Source organism: Dioscorea cayenensis, chromosome 6, assembly GCF_009730915.1.
Source record: "Dioscorea cayenensis subsp. rotundata cultivar TDr96_F1 chromosome 6, TDr96_F1_v2_PseudoChromosome.rev07_lg8_w22 25.fasta, whole genome shotgun sequence".
NCBI lineage: Eukaryota > Viridiplantae > Streptophyta > Magnoliopsida > Dioscoreales > Dioscoreaceae > Dioscorea > Dioscorea cayenensis.
In genome coordinates, this window is record NC_052476.1 from 15,200,609 (window position 1) to 15,224,238 (window position 23,630).

Sequence of the window (23,630 nt, forward strand, 5' to 3'; positions counted from 1 at the left end):
GCATATTTGTGTATATCTGCTTTCTTTTTTGATGTGTTCTTTACTTTGTCATTAATTTCTTGCTTTACTTTAAATTTTCAGTGAGCTAACATTGTGTTCATCTATGAAGTGCAAGTACAAGTGTATGACCCATGGGAGTACATCGACCCCACCAGTTAAACCTGATCCAAAAGTAGAGAGAACCTTCAGAAGGAGACTACATCTAATTAGTTTGAGTAATACATGGTCTGTTGAAATTAGAGTGGAAATGGATCAAGATGTAGAAATGGTCGGCAATCACCCACAGAGTATCTTATATTTTGCCCTACCAAATCTAGAAGGGGTCGGTTCTAGCATTGTTTATCCTCCTATTGCCGCAAATAACTTTGAGTTGAAGCCGAATTTTATCCAGTTGGTGCAACAAATGTGTCAATTTGACCGGTTTTAGGATGAAGACCCATGTGAGCATCTTAGAAATTTCTTGGAAATCTATGATACATAGAAGGCGAGCAATGTCTCTGAGGAGGTAGTTCGCCTGAGACTCTTCCCATTCACATTGTGAGGAAGGGCCAAGCAGTGGTTTAATTCCTTGTTACCTGGATAAAGTGCCTAAACCTACAAACATGACTCTCCAATTGGCAGACTGATCCACCCAAATACCACGGGGCATAATTGAGGATGTTTCGGTCAAGGTGGACAAATATATATTTCTGGTGGACTTCGTCTTCTTGGATATTGATGATAAAGTGGAAGTGCTGTTAATCATGGGATGACCATTCTGGGCGATGTCCAAAGCTCTCATTAATGTGAAAGATGGCTGAATGACTCTTCGAGTCTGTGATGAAGAAACCAAATTTAGGCTTCCCAGCTCCATGCGACATATGATGGATTTTGATGATACTTGTTATTTTGTTGATGTGGTTGATGAGCTTGTTTCTGATTTAATACTGGAGACATTCTTGAAGGATGAACTCAATGACCTTTTGGAGGACATCCCATTTGATCATGATGAACTGGGTTTGGCAATAGAGGAAGTCTAGGGTCTTGTAGTGTTAGTATGCATGGACTCTAAGCCACCTGAGAGGTAAATCTCCCGGGTAAAGAAGTGGTGGAAGAAGGTAACATGCAAAAAGAAGAAGACACTCACTTCATCGCCTAAACCGCGCGTCCCTCACCATGTTGGTACTCGGGCATTTGGTGAGATCCATTTAATTAACATGTTGCCTTCATATTTATGCAATTCTGTCTCGCATTGCCCAGAGAGGTCTCAATTTCAAGAACCTCCATAAGAGCGTAACAGGTACGCTAAGATTGTGACGTTAAACAAGAGCTTCTTGGGAGGTAACCCAAATTATATGTTTTGTGTTGGTTATCTCCGTTTTTTGTTTTTGTTTTGGGTTTGCTTTCTCCTAGCCTCATGACATCTGATCTCTTATCATCTTATGGTTGTCATGATCTCTTTGGTTTGATTTTCATGTTGTTTTCTATTTCAAGTTTGTCATGTGCTTTATCATTTATTTTGGGAGGAAGATTCTCTACTCTGAAAATTTCCAGGATAGACACAGGCAGGACACGGGCAGGACACGCTCATGTGTATGTCCCCAATTTTCTCTAGCCAGACATCTTGGTAAAATTTCAGTGCAGACACGGGCCTAACATGATTGTGTTGATGTGAAACATGTATTCTGTGCTCCTTGCACGATCATATCAGTGTTGAATTGTTAATTTCACCATTCTTCATTGATTTTGGGGGGAATTAGCACCCTTGGTGACATGATCATGTCACCCCTTGATTTTTGTGCCCAAACCCGCGATCGAACATGCACGTGTCATAGGTAGCAGCACCCCTTCGCTGCACCTCTTCCCCTTGATTCGCCTGACTCATCCTCCTACTTTTAGGCCTATTTAGCGGGGTACATTTGGTTGCAACGTCCATCGATGGCTCCCTTTTGTTGATAACCATCTTTTGTTTTTTCTAGTGTTTCCACAATTTTAAAATTTTTCTTGGTTTTATTGCAAATTCTTTCTATTTTGAGTGTGTGATTATCCGTTTTCCCAATTCTTCATGCTCGTGTTCGTGTGGATTGCATACCTTGTGGCTTTGTTCGTCAGCCTTTTTGGGATGTTGTTAGAGTCCCTCTTTGCGGACGATGACCGACCTTGGCACGATCGTGTCCGGCGTGACACGATCGTGCCCTGGCTGAATTTTGATTTGCCTCTTGCTTGGACATGGTCGTAGTGCCCCTAGGATGATCGTGTCCAACATTCAATTCGAAACTTTGACCTGAGTTATTTTTATGTTCTATTTGTAGATCATGGCGAAGAAGAATATTGTTGGTGGGCCTTGATTGATCACCCGCAAGTGTACGGGATCGCCAAGTAATACCCTGTGAGTGACACAGGGGTCGTAGTATTCCACGGGGCCAAGGAAGTATTATTACTCACCCTTCATCTATTATCTAGCCTACAATTCTTGGTATGAAGAACAAATGAAATAAAATAAAATAAACTAACTAATCTATGGTCGGGTAACTAGCACTACGGATGTAAATAAACAAGGGAGTATCAAGCATGAGAAGGTCGTGTTTGGACAAGGAATCCACCTAGGGTTGTCATTAAGTCCCGAACTAAGATGAGTTAAAGATGCATTGATGATAATTGAGACCAAGAGACCTCGTGAGTAGATTAGCCCCAATCTCTCGGTGACTAACCCCTGATCCCATACGAATGTCAATCGGAATCTCTTCCGGATTAACACACCTATGATCGCATTATGTTCTTGGAGTTCTCTAATAGGAGTAAACCTACTATCCTTCGGCTTAAACCTAGCAATGGAGGGCTACCAACACCCGATCTCTCGGCGTGTAGGCACAAGCATCCCCTTTCAATCTCTCCTAGATCTAGTACACGTGAGTAGGTCACATCTATGCATACAACTCATAGTAGAATTACGGATCTCTCCATACATGTAATTCTAGACATGAAAGCATGAAAGATTGAATCTCAAACAACCATCAAAATCAATGAAGAACAACATTCCAAGTTCATACACAAGATTAGCCCTAGGGTTCATCCAAATCCAAACACAACAATAAGTTAATCCCTCATGACAAGGGACACTTAAACAACATACAAGGAAAAGAAAGACAATAAAGAAGCAAGAAAACCCCCTCTACGGTCTAGATCCCCTTGAATGGATGAAGCCTTGAATGGTGATGCAATGGTGGCTTAGATCTTCACTCCAACTCCTTCTCCTATGCTCCTCTCCCTCTTGGTCATGATGTGTGCTCGTTTCCCACAAGGATCGTCACCGGAAGATGGCCGGAAGGCCTCAAGAGTGTGTGGTGGCGGCGGCCCAAGAGGCCAAAAAAAAGTCTCGCCAAAAGTCCCAAAAATCCCTCTATATACCACTCATCATACCCCCTTGATGGCCTCCATCCCGAGTGCTATACCACTCGCTATGGAGCTCAACATTGACACTATTTGGGGTAGGCAAACTCTATCAAGTAAATATCTTCTATTATAGCTATAGTGATCATCCCGGGCTCCATACCGGGCACCATTGAGGCCGTATGCCATGATCAAATTCCTGACTTGAAACTCTCCAGGTACTACAGTGACAGCTACAGTGACAGCTACAGTGCCCTTGCTACAGTGCCACTACTACAGTACTCCAGCTACAGTGCCGTGACCTGGTTTTCTTCTCTTTTTCACCCGAATCATATCCTCGTGTCATCCATGGTGTTCCCGTGCCCTGCAAAGCATATAACACACGATTAAGCACAAAACGGGCATCAATTCTAATAAAAATACATGCTAGAGGTAGCAAATATATGCACTCAAATACGTACATTTAGACACTTATCAGGCCTTCTAAGTGACCTAAGTCTAACACATCATCACCTGGTAGGGAATATCGGCCCACGGTTCATGCTCAGCCCCATATTAAGAGATTGGAATGTCCTGCGAGAGATCGGGCTTGAGCCTGAGGTGCGTTATTTATTGCGTGCTGGGGCATGGAGGCAGTTGTTTCAGACTATTGACAAAACCTATAAGCAGTTGGTACTCTAGGTGTTGTCCGCTTTTGAGCTTTTGAGGGGCACGATTGCGTTTCACCGTGCAGATTATATTCAGTTACAGGTTTTCTGCGTACTATAGCACATGAGCCTTACCGAGTTTTCTATCCACCTGGGATTGTACGATGCTGAGTTCACGCACACCCCTACCTACGATGCCTTGCTTACTTCTAAACCGGCAGGGGACCCCCTTTTTGATGCCTGGTGACAGTTGAGCTCCACTCCGACCTATGATCCCTGTCGCACCAAGGCCTGCGCACTCCACTCCCCTACAATGTGATTCATTCATTTCCTACACATTCATACTTTGACAGGTGTGATGTTTAAACTTAGGGGGACAAGTTTGTGTTAGTAACCATTATAGTGAAATTACAACTTACTTTCAGTTCCTCAACCTAAAACTCTTGTCACTTTACCCTACTTGTGGTTTAACATTTCTTGGGTTAAAAAAATGTTGGATAGTCAGGTTCCTTGTTGGGAATTCCCTACCAATAATTTTGCAAAGTTTAGTTATGTAAAAAGTTAATGGAAAGAGCTATCACCTTAGATGAGTGAAAGCCGCTCTTGAGTAGTCAAATTTTGGGCATCACAAATGTATATTTGACGACCTACCTGAGGAAAAGGCTACCCCTAGGGTGTATGAAGCTACCGACCTTACATTTAGTGTCATTGTTAATACTATTAACTGTGGGGAACACAAGTAGGGTTTTGTACACACACATACTAGGTTTTGGGAGCTTGTCGTTCTTGTACATTCATATCTTTACTAGCACCCATGTCTCCCCTTTGTTTAAAACATATCACCACTGTCCTGAGATCAGTAATAAGTGCTTGTGTATTAGTAATATGAACTATTCTTTTCTTACATTGAGCATTAATTTTCTCAGATTTTATTGGTTATACATGTGTATTTGTGTTCTTTTCTGCATATAAGGTTGTGGAGACAATAGTGGAAGAAAGGAGCTAAAAATAGATCATGGATGCACTTTGTTGACGAAATTTTAGAGTGAAGAAACACAAAGAAACAAGTTGTGCTCAAAGACACCTGATTGTGTGCCAAGCTCTATTGTGCAAAAGCAAACACATGGTTTAGAGGGGCACAAAGGTAGTTACAATCGCGTGTTCCGACTTGTGTATGGTTAGCAAAATCTTCATCAATGGGACATTATTAAAGATGCAACGCAATCTACCGCATAGATGTGTGAGCATTCATGTGGCCTCGATGAAGAGTGTGGATTCGGGAATATTTTGGTGAAGTACTGTAGTAGTTTACTATATTAAAATATTGTAGTAGTTACTATTCATAGCTCGCAGAAAACTGAAGTTCCAGAAATTCACACGAGCGTGTGGAAATTCCACACACCCGTGTGGATGCCCGATTCTAGCCTATTTAAAGCCGCGACTAATGACGTTTTGGGGAGCCATTTCCCAACCCTTTCCCTATTTCTTCCCCATCTTTGGTGGCGCTCGTGGCTAGGGTTTGAAGAGGCTTTCGCAAGGCTTTTGGAGTAGTTCTACGGCCTTCAACACTATGTTCCTTCAGAAGATAGTTATTGGGGGAGCTTTTATCGGCATCGATTCGGTGAGGTGTGCCCTAGGCTTGATGAGAGAATCTTTAAAGAAGACGAGTCTACTCCACCGGACCATCAACACGGACACCAAGGAGGTTTTAGTTATGGACTGCATGCATGTTTTTACATTCAATTTCATTATTGATTGTATCTTCCTTCATGGAGAGCTAAACCTCTAGTGGGTGCTTGGACTTGTAAACCCTAGGATGCTTTTGTTTTATTGATCTTTCATTATGTTTCTTTTGTTTTATTGATCTTTCATTATGTTTCTTTAATTGATGTTCTAATTGAGTTACAATCTTGAATACTTGTTGAGTTGATTTTCCCTTAGAGAGATACTAGGGTTGAGAATCCATCTTGGTAATCCTTGTGGATGAGTGACACACCATGAGGATTAGACAAAGCTATGTTAGAGAGGATTGAGAGGGTGAGCCGAGAGGTAGCAGAATGTCCCTTTTTCCTTCAGTTGTTATTTATCCTACCTCAGTGTTCCAAGAGTCCTTTGTGGTCAAAATAAAGTGAAGTTCTAAGAGAAGAAATCCACCAGGGCTTAGTTGTGCAAGCAACAGAGTGAAGCGTTGAAGTAATCCTTAGTGCTGGGGCTTAATTGTGACTAGGAGTATTTCGCCTGGACCAAAGGGTTAGATCTAGATTAAAGAATAGGGTTTACCACTTGAAGTCCCTAGAGCTTTAAACAACCTTGCACAGTGTGAGGCATTGAGACTAAGCGATTTCTCTGCTAGGGCATACTGTAGGGTCAGTCACGGTTGACCTTAGGTTTGGATCTTGTGTTTAAAGATTTCCACAACTTATTAGATATTAGTTGGAAGACATAACGATTGGTGTTGCACTTGGAGCACTAGTCCTAGGGTGAACAATGTCTGGATGCCATACCTTTGTTTGATTGCCTCTCTTATCATTTTATTGCATCTCTCTTTCTTTTTTTATTATTTCTTTTCTTTTTCATATTGATATTGTTCGCACTACAATTGATTCTTCTTGACTATAGTTAAATAGAAAATCTTGTGTTTGTAACATTATTCCCTATAGATATGACTACCCACTCACCACAGTACTTTTATTACTTTGATAACCCATGCACTTGCGGTACACAGGTAACGGGTGTTGTCAAGTTTTGGTGCCATTACCATCGAATAGCCATTTTGGAAACACTTTGCACTTTGCTATTTTAGCTATTCATCACTTGTTCTATTTCACACTTTCTTATTCTTCCAACTTTCTGATTTGTTTTCTTTTCTCTAGTTGTAGCTCTAGGTTATGATCCGAGGAAACCCTTCGACATTGGTTGAAGAAAATCTGGACATTGAATGAAGAATTCATAGAAGGGGAAAAGAACCTGTGCAAGAATAGTCAAATCAAGCTGAGATAGAAGGTGAAGGGTCTGATAACATGGCATAACAAAATGAGTAGCAGAGGATACTCTCAGATTATGCCAGACTCATAGTTCTTAGGGAGCAATCCAGTATTATGTGACCATCAATTACAGCTCAAAATTTTGAGCTCAAGCCAGGCTTCATCCAGATGCTACAACAATTGGGATAGTTTAATGGTTTGTCCAATGAGGTTCCAAATAATGACATTGAGAACTTCTTGGAAGTGTGCGGCATGCACAAGATTACTGGTGTTATAGATGATGCTATCAAGTTGAGAACCTTCCCATTTTCCATGAAAGGGTGATCAAAGCAATGGCTATATTCATTACCTAGAGCATCGATCACTACATGGGAGATGATGGTAGAAGCTTTTCTTGCCCGATATTTTCCTCCCAGAAAATCCGTGAAGCTTAGGAATGAAATATCATCTTTTGTGCAAACAGAATTAGAGTCTCTATTTGAGACATAGGATAGATTCATGGAGCTCCTGTGGAAATGTCCTCAACATGGGTTTCTCGAGTGGATGATCATTCAGACTTTCTACAATGGTTTGAACCCAAGCATAAAGCAGTTACTAGATGTTGCAGCAGGAGGTACCTTAGGAAGTAAGACCCCCGACGAGGCCTGACATCTCATTTAAGAAATGACTATAAATAGTTATCAGTGGAATACAAGAGACAGAAAAAAGGTAGTCAGACTTCATGAGATTGATGTAGTTACCTCATTAGCAGCCCAAATTGAGTCATTGAGTAAGAAGTTAGGCACTCTAACTTCTCCTAGAGTGGCGGCTATGATGAGTTGCACTGGGTGTGGGGGAGGACATGTTCCATCTGATTGGCCAATTTCTATTGGTGGCACATTCTCGTTGGAACAAGTGGATTTTGTAGGGAATGCAATGAGAGGCCAAGGGAATCCATATAGCAGCACCTACAATCCGAGTTGGAGGAGCTACCCAAACCTTTCTTGGAGTAATCAAGGGAAACAAAAGATGATTGCACCAACTGGTTTCCAATAACAACAACAAGCCCAAACATATAGAATTGAGTTTCAGGGTTAGAGAACAGGATGGCCGACCTAGAGAAAGCATTGACCAAGTTCATTACATTATCAGATACAAGATTTCAATCAGTTGAAGCCATACTTCCCAATCATAGCGCTTCATTGTATAACATGGAAAATCAAGTAGGACAAATTGCGAAGTTACTCTCAAAAAGACCTCAAGGGAGTTTGCCTAGCAACACGGAGGCAAACCCAAGAGAACATGTGAATGCGATCACTTTAAGAAGTGGTCGTGAAGTTGAGGGTAGGATCCAGAGTGAGATGACTAATGTTGAAGCATCCAAGGTCATGGAGGTTGAGAAAATAGAAAAAGAGAAGGGGGTGGCACTCCCACCCTACCAGCCAAGAATCCCTTATCCTTCGAGATTGAAGAATGATCAAAATGATGAGCAATACAAGAAGTGCTTGGGTCTATTCAAGCAGTTGCACATCAGTATCCCATTTGTATAGGCGTTGTCTCAAATGCCTCGTTATGCAAAGTTTTTGAAGGACCTCTTAACCAACAAAAGGAAGTTGGAGGAGAGTGCATCTGTGATTCTAAATGCTTCATGTTCGGTGGTGTAGCAAAAGATTATGCTGAACAAGAAGGAAGACCCCGAAAGCTTTATCATTCCATATAACATTGGCAATTTGGGTGAAGAAAAGGCATAGGCGGATTCAGGGGCTAGCATCAACATCATGCCTTACACATTCTTCCAGAAGCTCGACTTGGAAGAGCCTAGGCCCACTTAGATACCCTTCAATTGGCGGACCGAACGGTTAGACATCTGAGGGGCATCATCGAAGATGCACTTGTGAAAGTTGACAAGTACATATTTCTTGTGGACTTTGTAGTGTTGGATGTTGATGATGATGTCTATGTTCCGCTGATACTTGGGAGGCCATTCTTAAGCACTTCGAAAGCTCTTATTGACATGGATGGCGGCGAGTTGACCTTACAAGTTGGTGATGACAAGTTAACATACCGCCTCACCGAAGCTATGCGACATTCTATTAATTTTGATGATACTTTATATTTTTTTTTTACAATACTGATGAGTTAATTGATGAATACATGCAGGAAATGATGAATCCAGATCCGTATGAAGGGTTGCTAGACTAAGGAGTGGAGAACGAAGAAGTATTGACACTTGGTCTAAAGGACAAGTTGTAACCTATTCTGGGGATCATGAAGAGGATGGTCCAAAAGATGAAGCGAGCAAGGGGACGCCACAAGAAGGGGTCCAAGGCTAATGGGGATGTGCAAGCACGGAGTAATGGTGATGAACCCTTATGTGGTAACAAGCTCAACAACTCTCCCTCTATCTCGAAACGATTATGTCCATCATGCTTTCAAGTTGTAGGTAAGAGGAAAACCTTCATATATGAGCCCCCGTGAGGAAAGGTTAGGTACGTCAAGCTTAGTGATGTTAAATAAGAGCTTCTTGTGAGGTAACCCAAGTCTTTACTAATTTTCTAGGTTTTAGTTTAGTACTTGCATGAATAAGAGCTTAGTGTTGGTGTCTTCATCTTTTACATGCTATTGCTGTGTTTTTCTCATGGATCATTGGTGTTTTCTTGTGCTTAATTGTGATTGGCAAAGTTTCTTGGTAATTTGAGCATGCTTTGCATGATTCTCTGGTCAGTTGTTCATAATATAAGAAGTCTTTGTATCTGTATAAGTGTGCAAAAATTTTCTGCAGAGTCTGTAAATTTTTCTAAGTCATCTAGAGAAGACACATGACCGTGTGTAATTTCCACACGGGTGTGTCTTTGTTCAGAGCTCATCTCGAGAGGACACAGGGGTGTGTGTCTGCCCATGTGAATGATCTTGTGATGGTCACATGCCCATGGGTAATTTTCACACGGGTGTGTGTTTCTCTGCAGAGTTCAGAGCTCTATCCCGAGAAGACACGGGGTCGTGTGTCTGTCCCTGTGAGTACCCTTGTGAGTATCCACATGCCCGTGTGGAATTTCCACAGGGGCATGTGGAACACTTAGCCAAATTTTTCAGGTGGACAGAGAAGCCACAGGGGCGTGTGGGTGGCCCTGTGTTTCGGGCACACGGACGTGGGGAATTTCCACATGCCTATGTGGATGTGTTCAAAGGCAAAGTGTGTCATCCCGAGAGCATACAGGGGCGTGTGACTGCCCCTGTGAAGCTCCCCTATGGAGTCACACGAGTGTGGGTAATTTCCACACGCCGTTGTGGATGTACAAAACGCCAAGAGGTGTGGTTTTTCTTTAAAATCTATTCGCGTTTCTTCATCTTTTCACTACAAAACACTCATAAAGCACACCCTTTTCACTGTCCCAAATTCTCACCGTCGATTTAGAGGGATTACATTCGAGTTTTCATCTTTATCTTGTCGGAAAACCCTCATTCCTCTTTTCTTTACCAAACTTGATTTATTTGGTCTAAATCTGGTGAATACTGCTCATTTACATGTTAAATGCTTGGTGCGGGATTTAGAATGGGTTTCAAAAAAAATTTTAGATGTATTTTTGGGATTTTTGCATAGTGGTTGTGCGGTTTTCACGTACCGTGAATCCACACGAGCGTGTGGAATTTCCACATGACCGTGTGGATTTCTGCAGAATTAGGTTTTTAGGTTAATTTGATCAATTTTTGTTCAATTCTTGGACATATGGCTTCAAGTTTGAAAAAGCAGGCCGGCAAGCGTCCACGTGAACAATCTCCAGAGCCAAAACACATGGACTTTGCTATTCCCGAGCATCAAGCTCACTTCGAGCGCTTGTCCAAATTGAAGTTTGGATAATCTTGTTTTCTAGAGTTGAGTGCCCTGAGAAAGGCGTAGCGAGGTGATGAGATTACCGATGAGATTAAGGAGCTATTTGTAGTGGGTAGCTAGAGGAGACTGTTATCTAATCGGGGGCCGATGATTCATATGCTCACACTAGAAGTATTTGCATCATTTTTGTTCGATCGCTCTTATAGCTGCTTCTCGAGCATCGACACTATCCAGTTTAGAGCATTTGGATAGCACTTTAGCATGAGCGTCTTCCATTTTTTGGTCTGACTTAGATTGTATGATGAGGCATTCACGGATACAGAGGAGTACGCTCAGTTACTAACAGACTATCTTGGTATTTTGACCCCAAAGAGAGGGTACAGAACCTTATGCGGATAGGGGCAGTATGAGCCAGGAGTGCCTAAGGACACGTGCCTGTCCCGGTGGAGCTACAGATACATACACGCTGTTCTCAGCAGATTAGTGAGCGGCCGAGGTGACAACACAGGTGTTTTGATCTGACAGGAGCTTCTGAACTTGTATTCCATGGTACAAAGTGAGCTGAATCATCTGGGGCACATTGTGTTCGAGTACTTGCGTCACCAGGGCTAGTATGCCAAAATCGACGCTCTATTCTCAGGTCCCTACATCACCAGACTCATCATGGGGATGGGTTTGTTAAACGCTATCAGGGGAGCCGAGAAGGCTATTGTACCGTCTCCTCTCGGTATAGAGACTATGAGATTAATGGGGATGGTCAGGAGATACAGATGAGGAGTCTATGTGATGATCATGCCCCCATCTGAGATAGCTGAGGGAGAGGTAGTAGAGGGTTCTCAGCCTATGCAGGTGTCGCAGCAGGAGCCGATAGGATCGAGGCACCTTCCACCGTATAGGAGCCATCTCAAGTACATATTCTATCTCCTTCTCGAGCCTATGATCATTTTGAGAGGCTTGAGAGTATTGTGGAGGTGCTATGGACTGAGATCACTGAGGTTTACACGACACAGGCTGTGAACCACACAGAGGTTATGGCGCATCTCGATATCCTACAACAGATATTAGAGCGAGACACGACCTCCTCGTTTGTGATGAGACCCCATACTCCTCTATCGCCAACACCACCATCAGTCCCAACAGCAATGATTGATCCATCGGCATCATCTTCTTCACCGACAGCAGCAGAGCAGATAACAGCAGACACTGATGCTTGAGGCGTCTATTATTTTACTTGTTTTCATATTTTATTTTTGCATTTCATTTTGGACTTGTATCAGTCATAAAGGATCCTGCTTATGAGTTTATCTTTTATTTTCAGTTGTTTCGAGTTGTATTTCATTTCTATATCTTTATATACTCGAGTTTATTTTTGCTTTTGTTGAGCTTTATTGAACCCCCTTATGTATATGTGTAGATTGTCTTGTGAGTATGGAATTTGAGGACTAGTCATGGACACGGTCAATGTGATATTCACATGGCCGTGTGTGCTCCACAACTCATTGGAACTCAACTCTCAATGAATATAGCTCCATCAAACTTAGCATTAGGAGTTTAAGGGAGTATTATTTCAATTGCCCGCCTCTACATATATTTTTGATTGCTTTATTGTTTATTGAGCTTGCATGCGTACATTAAGGGCAATGTACATCTTAAGTGTGGGGGGGAGTTCACATTACACATGTTTTTTACTTATGCTTTAATTGTACATGCTCATGTAGCCAATGGCGGTTCACCTTAGTTGCATCTGTCGTATTCTTAAGTTTAGGAGAATTTTAAACATTGAATGATCTCATGTTCTAGTTTTACTTGATTTTTTAAGAATTTTTGCCTGATTGACACTTTGTTGCACTACTCATTCATTAAACCTTGTGGAAACTCAAGTTCGACGTTTAAGGGACTAGTTTTAGTTTGTTTCTTGCTTTCATTTCTTTGAAAAAAAAAGGTTATGTTTGTTTGTTCAGTGGGGGTGGAAAGAGCTACCACCTATAAAGTATGAAGCTACTCTTATAAGTCGGATACTAGTTATTCTCTAATGAGAAAAAGATCTATCTTATGGGATGAGTGAAAGCTACTACCTAGGTAGAAAGAGCAACCACCTCAAAAGGGTGAAAGCCACCTTAGCGGCCGCTTCGGAAAGGGATGCCTTAGAGGATGTGTGAAGCTACTACCTTCTCCTTTCTTTTTGTACATAAATAAGTCCTTTATACTTTAACCTTTGAGAAGTACATGTTGGATTGACTTGAGTAAGTTTACACACACTTATATGATTTCCGGTTTGTTGTCCTTTTGATTCGAGTTTTTAGCTAGAGCATTGATTTTTCTTATTCAGTGGAAAAAATTTTCCTTACTTGTAGAATGCTTCCCTTGCATGCTTTGGTGAACCTAAGGCCAAGCACTTTCAAGATTTCCTTCTTTGATGCTTTAATGTTTTATTTTTGCTTAAGGACAAGCAAAACATTAAGTGTGGGGGAGTTTGATAAGTGCTTGTGTATTAGTAATATGAAGCATTCTTTTCTTACATTGAGCATTACTTTTCTCAGATTTTATCGCTTATACATGTGTATTTCTGTTCTTTTGTGCATATAGGGTTGTAGAGACAATTGTGGAAGAAAAGAGCCAAAAGTAGATCGTGGATGCACTTTGTTGATAAAATCTTTGAGTGAACAAACGTGAAGACACAAGTTATGCTCAAAGAAATGTGACTGTGTGCCAACTTCCATTGTGCTCAAGCAAACACATGATTTGTAGGGGCACAAAGGCAGTGATATTCATCTGTTCTGACTTGTGCAAGGCTAGGAAGATCTCCATCATTGTGACATTATTGAAGATGCAATGTGATCTACCGCATGGATGTGTGGCCATTCATGTGGCCTCGATGAAGAATGTGGATTCGGGAACATTTTGGCGGATCAATGTAGCAAATCATTGTAGTAGTTACTATTCACAGCTCGCAGAAAACTAAAGTTCCAGAAATTCACATGGGCGTGTGGAAATTCAACATGCCCGTGTAGATGCCCGATTCCAGCCTATTTAAAGCCGCGACTTATGACGTTTTGGTAATCCTTTTTTGCAACCCTTTTCCTATCTCTTCCTCATCTTTCGAGGCGCTCGAGGCTATGGTTTGGAGAGGCTTTGACAAGGCTTTTGGAGTGGTTCTATAGCCTTCAACACCATGTTCCTTCGGAAGATAGTTTTTGGGGAAACTTTTGTTGGCTTCGATTAGGCGAGGTGTGCCCTAGGCTCGACGAAGGAACCTTTGAAGAAGACGAGGCTACTCCACTAGGCCATTGACACTGATACTAAAGTGGTTTTACTTATGGATTGCTTATTTTTACAATTGATTTTATTATTAATTGTATCTTGCTCCATGGAGAGCTAAACCCCTAGTGGGTGCTCGGACTTGTAAACCCTAGGATACTTTTGTTTCATTGATCTTTCATTATGTTTCTTTAATTGATGTTCTAATTGAGTTCCAATCTTGAATGCTTGTTGAGTTGATTTTCCTTTAGAGTGACACTAGGGTTGAGAATCCATCTTGGTAATCCTTGTGGATGAGTAACACACCATGAGGGTTAGACAAAGCTAGGTTAGAGAGGGTTGAGAGGGTGAGCTGAGAGGTAGCAGAACATCCCCTTTTTCTTCCGGTGTGATTTATCCTACCTATGTGTTTTAAGAGTTCTTTGTGGTCATGATAGAGTGAAGTGCTAAGAGAGGAACTCCGTTGGACTTAGTTGTACAACTAATAGAGTGAAGCATTGAAGTAATCCTTACTTCTGCGGCTTAATTGTGACTAGGTTTTTTTCGCCTAGACCAAAGGGTTAGATCTAGATTAGAGAATATGGTTTATCACTTGGAGTCCCTAGAGCTTTAAGCAACCTTGTACAGTGTGAGGTGTTGAGACTAAGCGATTTTTCTACCAGGGCATAGTGTAGGGTTAGTTATGGTTGACCTTATGTTTAGGATAGTGTATTAAAGGATTTCCTCAATTCATTAGACATCAATTGGAAGACATAATGATTAGTCTTGCACTTGAAGCAATAGTCCTAGGGTGAGCAATGTCCGAGTGCCCCACCTCCTATCGATTTCCTCTACTCTCATTTTATTGCGTCTCTCTCTCTTGTTTTCTTTATTTCTTTTCTTTTTCACATTGATATTGTTTGCACCACTATTGATTCATCTTCACCATAGTTAAATAGAAAATCTTTTGTTTCTAATCACTATTCCCTGTGGATACGACTACCCACTCACCTGGGTACTTTTATTACATCGATAACCCATGCACTTGCGGTACACAAGCAAAGGGCATTGTCAATTAGAAGCATCACACTCATCTCCTTTTTTATTGAATGTTTGATGGCTGCTTGAGGACAAGCAACAACTCAAGTGTTGGCGTATTTGACGAGTGAACTTTGCATACATGTTTTCATACATTAATTTTATTATTTTACTTGTTCTCAAGTGTATTTTTATACATGAGCAGTTCTATTATAGGTACTTTTGTCATATGTGCATAAATCAGGGGCTCAGTATAATTTGGCGCAAATTCAGGATGAAAATATCCTATAGGAGTTCAAATGTTCAAGCTTGACATGGGCGGGACACGCTCGCGTGTCATACCCCCTGAAGTTCTCAGCCCATTGTTGACTCAGTGAGATTTCGGTGTTGAAGGATATTTGCAAGATCGACACTATCAAGACACGGTCGTGTCAATGCCCCCGAAAAACCAAGACCATCGGTGAATTCATTGGAAAATTATTGACACGAGCTGGGTGACCATGACACGATTATGTTATAGTGTTGCATGGTCATAACACGATCGTGTCCTTACCACCGGATTTTTCAGGCTGAGACACTCCTTGTCACTTATGTCACCCCCAACATGATACGGTCTAAGACACGACCGTGCGTAGACTGGTTCGAGCCCAAAAAGCACCTTTTTAACTGTAGTTTTTAGGGTTTTCTCTTCATCTTAGTTCGGGGATCTTCTTCTCCACCAGGAGGACTTTGATGAGGATGAAGGTCAAGCTTATCCACACCTTCTAAGGTGTAAACGAGCAAGTTGGAGGCACAAGAGAAGTGGTGTTAGCACAAGGAGCTTGACATCAGAGGCAAATCTTAGAGTGATGGGAGTCATGAGTTCTTTCTCTAGATCTAGTTTTTTCTCTAAATCTTTGTACTTTGGATGCTAATAACACTTACACTATTTTGATCTATGGAGTTCTTTTGGTTCTTGTGTTAATCTTTTGTTGGTATAACTTGATGTGTTTGATTTGCACAGTTGCTTGGGTACAACTTGATGTGTGGAGTACCGTAGTTGTGATTACCTTGCGTGATTGCAAAACTTAATGTGTAAGAGGCCATAGTTACCTTAGCAAAACTTGGTGTATATGAGAACCATAGCTACCAATTACTACTGAGTACACACTAGAACCCTAGAATATACCTGATAGAACTTGAGGGTGAGTGAGCATTCCCGAGTGCAAGGAGAACATCCCGGGGCATTATTCTCTTCTATTAACACTTGATCCAATCGCCTTTATTTCCATCTTTTCTCTTCCGTATCTTTCTTTAAATTGTTCTTTATTTTGCTCAACTTCATTACCTATTTAAGTGTTATAAGAGATCAGTGTTAAATTAGTATTTTTAGTCAAGTCCCTGAGGTTCGACAACCCTACGCCTCATGAGGTACTACTATATTACTTGTGTGCGAACCATATACTTACGGAGAACACATCACTCCCTTAGCGGCGTGAACACGCTAAAGCATCCCCATCGACCTCAGAGTCTCCAAGGACATTGCTGCAAAACCCCTGACAATCCTCTTGCGATCAGTCCCTTGAAGTAGGCCCATACGTTGGATAACACAGGTGATGTAGGGGCCGACGAATAGGGCTCTAATGCAAGGATCCGTTCATTGATGTTCAATAAGACTGCCATCTCATAGGCTAAATGTAAGTGGAAAACATTTACCATGCTTAATAAAAAATCAAAATCCCAGGTGGGCGTCGTGCCCGGTAAGAGAATGATTGAGGAGATAATGGATGTACCGAAGTGCCAATGAGAGAAGAGTGGTGGCTTTGGTCTGACGAGGATCATTAATAGGTGTAGTACCCAACCGTCGCCACGCCTCCTCCACAAAATCCCCAGGTGGTCGGGAAATCAACAACTCATCATAAGCAAGAGTTTGGGTAAACTCCATATCATATAATCCTAGCCAAACTGAGAACTCCATCAACCTCATCCACTGTAAGGCCCCGTAGACTTGGAACTGTATAAAATCAGCTCGATGGAATGCGATGGTGCCATGGGACAACTCAAAAGTAGATAACACCTCGAGGGCCAACTGCTTGTAAGTGTTATCTGTGATCTGGAATAACTGCTACCATGCTCTGACAGTCAGCAATTTCTGAACTTCTTTGTTGAGTCCCACCTCCAGGAAAATATCCCAATCAGTCTCCCGGGATTCACCAAAATGGCGGCGGGATAAACAAATGTATCGATCCTGATGTGTTGTACAATAAAACGTTGGTGTGTAGTTAGCATCAAGTGTGGATGCCTCCACTCGGGGTTGCTTCGACAGTTACTTGATAGGACCGGTTGAGGTATGCTTCCTTGGCATTATCTATAAAGTAGAGGAGTAAAATTAGTATAGTGAACATAAGGAAACAAGTGGAGCACGATCATGCAAGGCGCACTAAAAGCGTGTTGTATTATCGGACACGATCGTGCACCACACTCTTCTCATGCATAAATGAGAGGACACGATTGTGCAAAGATTAGAAACATGATCATGTCCCAAAACAATCATTGTCCCTACAGAGATGCACACAGCGACTATACCAAAAATACCTATACATTTAGGGAAATACCTCAATATTGATAATGATAGACTAGGGTATCCAAGAAATGACAAGAAGAGGAAAAAAATTCTCTGAATGAAACTCAACAAAATGCCGAAGACTTACCGAAGTGGATGAACAAAACAACAATCGATGCGATGAAGATTCGACAAGAAACAAGATACAAACTCAGAGAAACCATTAATCAAAGCCGAGAAGAGGAACGGTCAAAAGAATGAGTTCAAATAACGCGGCTGGTGGCTAGGTTTTAAAGTGAAACAATGGAAGCCAAACATTCATGACCGAGCACACATGTGACACGTGCGTGCTCAGAGCACACAGGGTTTAGGCACTAAGCTTGAGGTAAGCACGATCGTGCATAAGATGTGTATCTCCCCCTGAAAATCTCAAGAAAACTCATCAAAACCTTGAGGAGTGAGACATGATCATGTCAAGCGCATGCCGTTCGTGCTTACCCTCCCAGCATGTTTGTGCACTCAGTACGAGCTTCCCCCTAAAAATCCCAAGAAAAAAATGAGAACCAACGAGAAGGGAAACACGAGCGTGCACAGATCATGCTTATCATGCTGAAGCTCAAGGCATGCTCATGCTTAGCCCATGCTTGCCTTGAAGATCTCTAAAAATTAAAACAATTGATAATCAGTGGGATAAGAAGGGGTGTGCTCTTCCCATTCTTGCACTGAAAAAGTTCAAAGCAAAAGTCCTACTCAGCATTAATCAAAGTTATCTCACAAGTTCAATTTGTGAAAGTCTCAGTTCCACAATAACTCAGAAATACAAACTGAGAGTCTAACAACAAGATAAATCACAGTGGAGGTGGTGATAAGGGAAATCAAATAAAAGGAAAATGATAACAAAAAAACACGAACAAAAAAAATCTACTCAATAACTTGCATTGCCTCCCAAAGAGTGCTTGTTTAGTGTCACTAGCTTGATGTACCTATTGAGAACTTAGGGAGGCTTGTGACATCGAGGCCCCACATCACTACCTGGGGTACAAAAGTAAGAATATGGCAGTAATGAATTGATTAAACTAGTCTCACCAAAGGTCCATCAATTTAGATAATTAGGAGCCGGTCGAAAATTGGGTTGTTTCTTCTTCTTCGTGATCCCTTTCTTCCGCCAACGAGCTGCTCGAAACACTTTCTTTATTGGTGGCTCGAGGAGTACAGCTACCTCCATCCTCGCCACATTTAAGCATTGTGAATCCTAAATTCCCTCTTACGTGACTTCCTCCTAAAGAGGGTTGTCCTCAAGTAGCTCAGCTAACTCGTCCTTCATGAACATGTCCTGCACATAGTCAGAAACCAAATCATCAATAGCATCCACTAAGTAACAAGTATCATCAAAGTCAATTGTGTGACGTATAGAATCCTAGAGTTTAAATATCACTTCATCTTCCCTCACTCGAAGTACCATTCGACCATCCTTGACATCAATAAGGGCCTTGGATGTTGCCAAGAATGGTCTACCCAGAATTAATGGCACTTCAACCTTGTCATCAACATCCAAAAATGATGAAGTCCATTGGAAAAATAAATTTATGTACATTAACTAAAACATATTCCATGATTCTTCGTGGTTGTCTGATGGATCTATCAGCCAATTGTAGTGTCATTGGAGTGGGCTTCGACTCTCCAAGGGCAAGCTTTTGGAATATTTTGTATGGCATGAGATTTATGCTTGCTCCCAAATTATCAAGTAGCTTTTCATCGATCAAACCACTAATTGTGCAAGGTATGATTAATCCTCCGGGGTCTTTTTCCTTCTTGGGGAGGGAGTTAGTGATCAATGCTGAACACTCCTCACTAAGTGTTACTGATGACATATCTTCTAGCTTTCTCTTATTTGTGAGCAATTCTTTCAAAAATTTAGCATATCTCGGCATCTGAGCAAGAGCTTCAACAAATGGGACATTGATGTGCAAGGACTTAAACATGTCAAGGAATTTCTTATATTACTCATCTTGTTGATATTTTCTCACCTTCGTAGGATAAGTGAGCTTAGGTTGATACACGAGTGGTGCACTCTTCTCCTTACCTTGATCGATTGTCTTTTCTTTTTCATCAAGTGGAGCTTCAAGGTCAACAATGTTAGATTGCTCAACATCTTTTTCAGCTTCTTTGTTAACATAATTTCGAAGTTGCTTCCTACTATTCAAGGACACACCCTTAAGGGATTCCTTTGGGTTGATCTTAGTGGTATTAGGAAGTGACCCTGAAAGCTTCTCCTCAATCAATTTAGACATTTGAGCCATATGGTGCTCCAGATTCCAAACTATGGCATTTGTGTTTCTAATCATCTCTTCATTATTCAATAGACGACTCTCTGTACCCTTTATAAACTGACTGATCAACCTGGTGAGTTCAGCAATCGAATTCGAGGAGGACGAGGGTTATGGTGATTGCTTGCTTGGTGAAAGACCTCTATTTTGTTGTTGCCCCTGCCCTTGTCCCAATTGGCTCCATGAAAAATTGGGGTGATTTTTCTACCACGGATTATACGTGTTGGTGTATGGGTTATTCTGGAATTGGTGGTTTTGAGCAACAAAGTCCACCAGTTCAAATTATACTGTAACCATAACAGTAGAGTTACTGGTCTCATGTGGGGGTGCCCAACTATCTCTCGACGATCCGCTGACTTAGGAGATTGACTTCATTGCATCCAATCGTTTCATGATAGCTTCAACCTGTGTAGCCGATTTGGTGACAACATTTACTTGGTAGATTCCAGCCGCCTTGACTGATTTGCTTCTCTCAGAAGTCCATTAGTAGCCGTTGCTTGCCATCTCTTTGATGAAAGTGTATGCTGCACTCGGTTGCTTATTGCATAATGGTCCCCCCGGAGGCTGCATCAAGCATCTCCTTGGTAGATATGTTTAGCCCATTATAAAAAATCTGGATTTTCATCCATTCCACAATTCCATGCGGTAGGCACTTTCTCAGCATTTCCTTATTCCTTTCCCAAGTGTCACACAAAGATCTGGACTCAAACTGTGTAAAGAAGGAGATGTTATTTCTCAACTTAATGATCTTAGCAGAAGGAAAATATCTTGTGATAAAGGTATCCGAGGTTTGCTTCAATATTGTTAATGACCATTTCGGTAAGAAATTTAACCACTGTCTAGCCCTTCCTCACAATGTGAATGGAAAGAGTTGAAGGTGAACAGCCTCCTCAGAGACGTTGTTCATCTTAAATGTATCACAAATCTTGAGAAAAGTTCTTATGTGCTCATATGGGTCCTCATATTGAAACCTGTCATACTCACACATTTGTTGCAACAATTGATTATGATTGGGGTTTAGTTCAAAATTGTTAGCCGCAATTGGAGGCCGAACAATGCTAGACCTCATTCCCTCCAAGTTTGATTGGGCATAATTTGAGATACTTTGTTGTTCATTGGACACGGTTTCACTCAAATTAATCTGTCTGATCTCTCTTCAAAAATTAATCTCAATTTTTGGATCAGGATTTACCAATGGTAAGGAGGTACTACCAAGGGTCATACGATTGTGCCAATGTCCTACAAGATAAATCATGGTGATCTCAAAGAATGAAAAAGAATGAAAAAGGTAAGGAATCAAAAATAATGAAATCAAAACAAACAAGAGACCAAATATCCACAAATATTCACAAACATACACATTATTAAGAAACTAAATCACTAGAATCCATATTTTCCTAAAAGTTACCAGCCCCGGCAATCGCGTAAAAAACTTAATGTGTTCTCTGCAAGTGCACGTGTCGTACACAAGTAATATAGTGATAACCCCTAAGGGGTAGGGTGGTCGAACCTTGGGGTCCGGACTTAAAGTACTAATCTATCTTTTGATGTTCAGTTAAATAAGAAGTGGTAAAGGATTTAATTAAGAACTAATAGTGAAGGAGGGAATGATGGTAGAAATCAGAGATTAGGATTGTGTTTTCAAGTACAAGAGAGCAATGCCCTGAGATGATTCCTTTGGGTGATAGTATGCTAACTTGATTAAAATGATTACCAAGTACATTCCATGATTCAAATGTGTGCCCTAAAGAAATATTGTATCTATGGATCTCAAACACACAATGTAATGCCAAGATAACTAAATTACCAAGGCAACTGTGCAATTCAAGCCATCAAGATAAGCAAACACAAGATTAAACACAAATAACTCAAAGAACTCCGTAATCATTCAAAATCAAGTAGTCAAGCATACAAAAACACATAGTTCAACAATTCGGGGTGCCGTCCACAGTTAGGCCCTCATGGATGGGTACAACAAGAAAGACTTAAATGAAGAGCAAGAGAAACAAGACATGGCTCCTTTCTACTCGAGATGATCTTTCGTGCTGAGCCCCGTATGCTCAACCCCACTTCTCTTGTGCCTCAGACTCCTCCTTAATCATCTTAGAGTGTTTGGTGAAGCCTGATCTTCACCTTCTTCAGTGTCTTCTAGGTCGAGAGTTGAGTCCTCGAACAAAGAAGAGAGCAAAAACCTAAAAACTTGAGTTAAAAAGGCTATCTTTGAGCTCGACATGGCCTAAGCATGATCGTTCTTAAACCATGTTTCCATTGGACTACTTTTGAGTGAATTGATTAAGTGTTCACATGAGATTTTCAGTGGAAGAAACTGCGGTCGTGCTGGCCACGTGTTTCCATAAGCATGATCGTGCTAGGAGCCCCCTGCACATGCTCCCCCCTTTGAGAAGAGTAACAACTCCAACCTAAAAGATTCAGGGGAAGGGACACGATCATGCTTCGACCATGTTCGCCCGGGTGTCATTTCCCCTATAAGCTTCTTCATTTGGTCCACACCAGGCTAGGAGATTCAGGGGGATAGAGCATGACTATGCTTTGCCCGTGTTGAGCTTGAACACTAAGCATACCTTCCAATTTCTATCATTCGATGACCTGATTCACCCCTAGTTAAATTGAGCTCCACAATTCCTACATTATGAGCAAATATACCCAGAATAATACCTAATATATACAAAGATGTGCTATAAGACAAGCAAAAGCATAAATTGACGGTAAGAAAACATGATATGCATTGCACTCATCACTCTCCATAGAAGATGTTTTTGCCAAGTATATGACTAGTAACGATGTTTGAATGGACAAGTTTCATATGACATTATAAAACATTCAAGCGTCAATCAAGAACTTCGAAAATCAAGTGGGACAGTTGGGAAGAGCTAGTATTGAAAGATCTTAAGGAAGCCTCCCAAGCAACACTAAAGCAGACCCAAGGGAGCAACTTAAGGCTATCTCTCTCTTCAATGGTAAGGCCATCAAGCCAAGGGCTGCTAAGGGACCTAGTGTCGTAATAGAGACGGAAACCATATAGGAAGGCCCTATTACTTCACAGGAATCCATGGAAGAAGAAGAGGAAGCAGTTGAGGAAGAACCAAAAGAGTCATCACCAACTCAACCCACAATTCAAGAATTTAAAACTGAAGTTCATTACACTTCCATACTAAAAGCCGATAAGGTGGATGTGCAGTTTATGAAATTAATGACTATTTTCAAGCAACTCTATATAAATATCCCCATAGTGGAAGCATTATCCCAAATACTGAAGTATACCAAATTTTTTAAGGACTTGCTCACCAACAAAAGGAAGTTAGAAGGGGTCAACATGGTAGCTCCCAATAGGAATTATTCCACCATCGTGGATAAAAAGATACTGACAAAGTTAAGAGATCTTGGAAACTTATTGGGTGATAGCATGGAAGAAAATGCACTCATCGATTCAAGATCTTGAATAAACGTAATGCCATACGCCATTTACATGAAGCTTAGATTGGGAGAGCTGAGACCGATAAGAATGACCTTGCAGTTGGCTGATAGGTCATTACGGAGACCGCGGGGAATTGTGGAAGATGTACTTGTAACTGTGAAAAAACTTGTCTTCCCTATAGACTTTGTAATTCTTGACATAGATGAGGATGTAGTGACCCCACTCATTCTTAGATGACC

At 41.3% G+C, this 23,630-nt stretch overlaps 1 protein-coding gene and 1 non-coding gene across 2 annotated transcripts; both read right to left on the bottom strand.

Moving 5' to 3' along the window:
- Nucleotides 1–7,426: 7,426 nt before the first annotated feature.
- Nucleotides 7,427–7,533, bottom strand: LOC120264036. Its single transcript, XR_005537218.1, has one exon. It is a non-coding gene; the product is annotated as a small nucleolar RNA R71 (small nucleolar RNA).
- Nucleotides 7,534–18,907: 11,374 nt separating this feature from the next.
- On the bottom strand, nucleotides 18,908–19,973 carry LOC120263170. Its single transcript, XM_039271059.1, has 4 exons — nucleotides 19,656–19,973; nucleotides 19,221–19,559; nucleotides 19,088–19,165; nucleotides 18,908–18,961 (listed from the first exon to the last, which is right to left on the bottom strand). Exons 1-4 carry the CDS (start codon nucleotides 19,971–19,973, stop codon nucleotides 18,908–18,910), a joined length of 789 nt encoding a protein of 262 aa, XP_039126993.1.
- Nucleotides 19,974–23,630: the final 3,657 nt, after the last annotated feature.

Excerpts from the sequence above, each read along its gene's own strand:
- LOC120263170 (XM_039271059.1), bottom strand. The coding sequence starts at position 19,973 with ATGATTAGAAACACAAATGCCATAGTTTGGAATCTGGAGCACCATATG. Across the intron at positions 19,166-19,220 it reads TGGAATATGTTTTAGTTAAT|GTTGAAGTGCCATTAATTCT; the intron begins GTACATAAATTT and ends GTTGATGACAAG. Across the intron at positions 18,962-19,087 it reads ATGTCAAGGATGGTCGAATG|GACATGTTCATGAAGGACGA; the intron begins GTACTTCGAGTG and ends GACTATGTGCAG.